Consider the following 937-nt stretch of genomic DNA (forward strand, 5'->3'; position numbering starts at 1 on the left):
GGGCGGGGCTGCCTTGCCTGCCAGGGCAGAGCACCCCACTGGTGCCTCTCAAGTGAGTGCCTGATCTGGGCCCACGTGTCCTTGTTGTGGCAGGCAGAGAGGCCCCCCTGGACCTGAGGGACGTGCGGACGCTACTAGGTGGCCTGGGGGACGGCATCTTGTCCAAGGATGTGGTGGTGGCCCTGGGGCGGCAGCGCTGTGGTGAAGGCCCCATCCCCTCTGGCGAGGTGGCCCAGCTGCTGCAGGACCACAGGTGCTTCAGGCTGCTGCTGCGCAGCTTTGAGCTGCTGGGGGCGGAGAAGGCCATGAGCCTGAGCATCCTCAGGTGGGTCCCGGGGGGATTTGGTGGGGGTCTGGGGCCTCCGCAGCAGGTGTGCAAGTGCTGGTGGTGATGCTGGGAGGGGACACGGTGCATGTTTGGTGGGTCTGTTCTTCTTCACCAGGGGCAGGGGCAGGTGCAGCCCAGCACGTATGTGGGTGCTGAACGGGGTGACCGGGGGCGCAGGGCCGTGTGGGGACAGAGCAGCACGTGCCTGGGTGCTGGTGGGGTGTCCGAGGTGCCTGGGGAGCCTTGGCTCCCAGTGCCTGTGGGGTGCTGGCCTTGCCGGTGGGGCAGGGAGGCAGGGCTGCCTCTGGCACCGCTGTCTGTGGGCCCCGGCCTGAGTGGGCCCCCTCCATCACTCAGGATCCTGAACAAGTTCCTAGACGGTTACCAGGAGGATGTGCTGCCCTGGCACGAGTGTGTGGAGCCCTGCTTGTCCTCCCTGAGTGCCCACAGCAGCGACCGGGAGGTGAGGGGGCCCCGGGACTCCTGGCAGGCAGGGGCGGCTTTGCCGGCTGTGCCATGCATCAGCCAGGCCTGGCGTTGGTGGAGCGGATCCCCGCCTGCAGCAGCTCGGCCTTGTTGTGGCCAGCCGGCCGGGGGGGGGGGGGGCAG

General features: G+C 68.7%; 1 protein-coding gene across 1 annotated transcript in view; it reads left to right on the forward strand.

Annotated features, from left to right (window-relative positions):
* LOC104128794 (cullin-9) overlaps nt 1–937 on the forward strand; it is a 12,377-nt gene that overhangs the window by 3,949 nt on the left and 7,491 nt on the right. Inside the window, exons 6-7 of the mRNA XM_035897071.1 lie at nt 58–325; nt 686–817. Coding sequence (XP_035752964.1) covers nt 58–325; nt 686–817 — 400 coding nt within the window. The remainder of the gene's footprint in view (nt 1–57; nt 326–685; nt 818–937) is intronic.

This window comes from Egretta garzetta, unplaced genomic scaffold, assembly GCF_000687185.1.
Source record: "Egretta garzetta isolate BGI_Z169 unplaced genomic scaffold, ASM68718v1 scaffold17, whole genome shotgun sequence".
Classification (NCBI taxonomy): domain Eukaryota; kingdom Metazoa; phylum Chordata; class Aves; order Pelecaniformes; family Ardeidae; genus Egretta; species Egretta garzetta.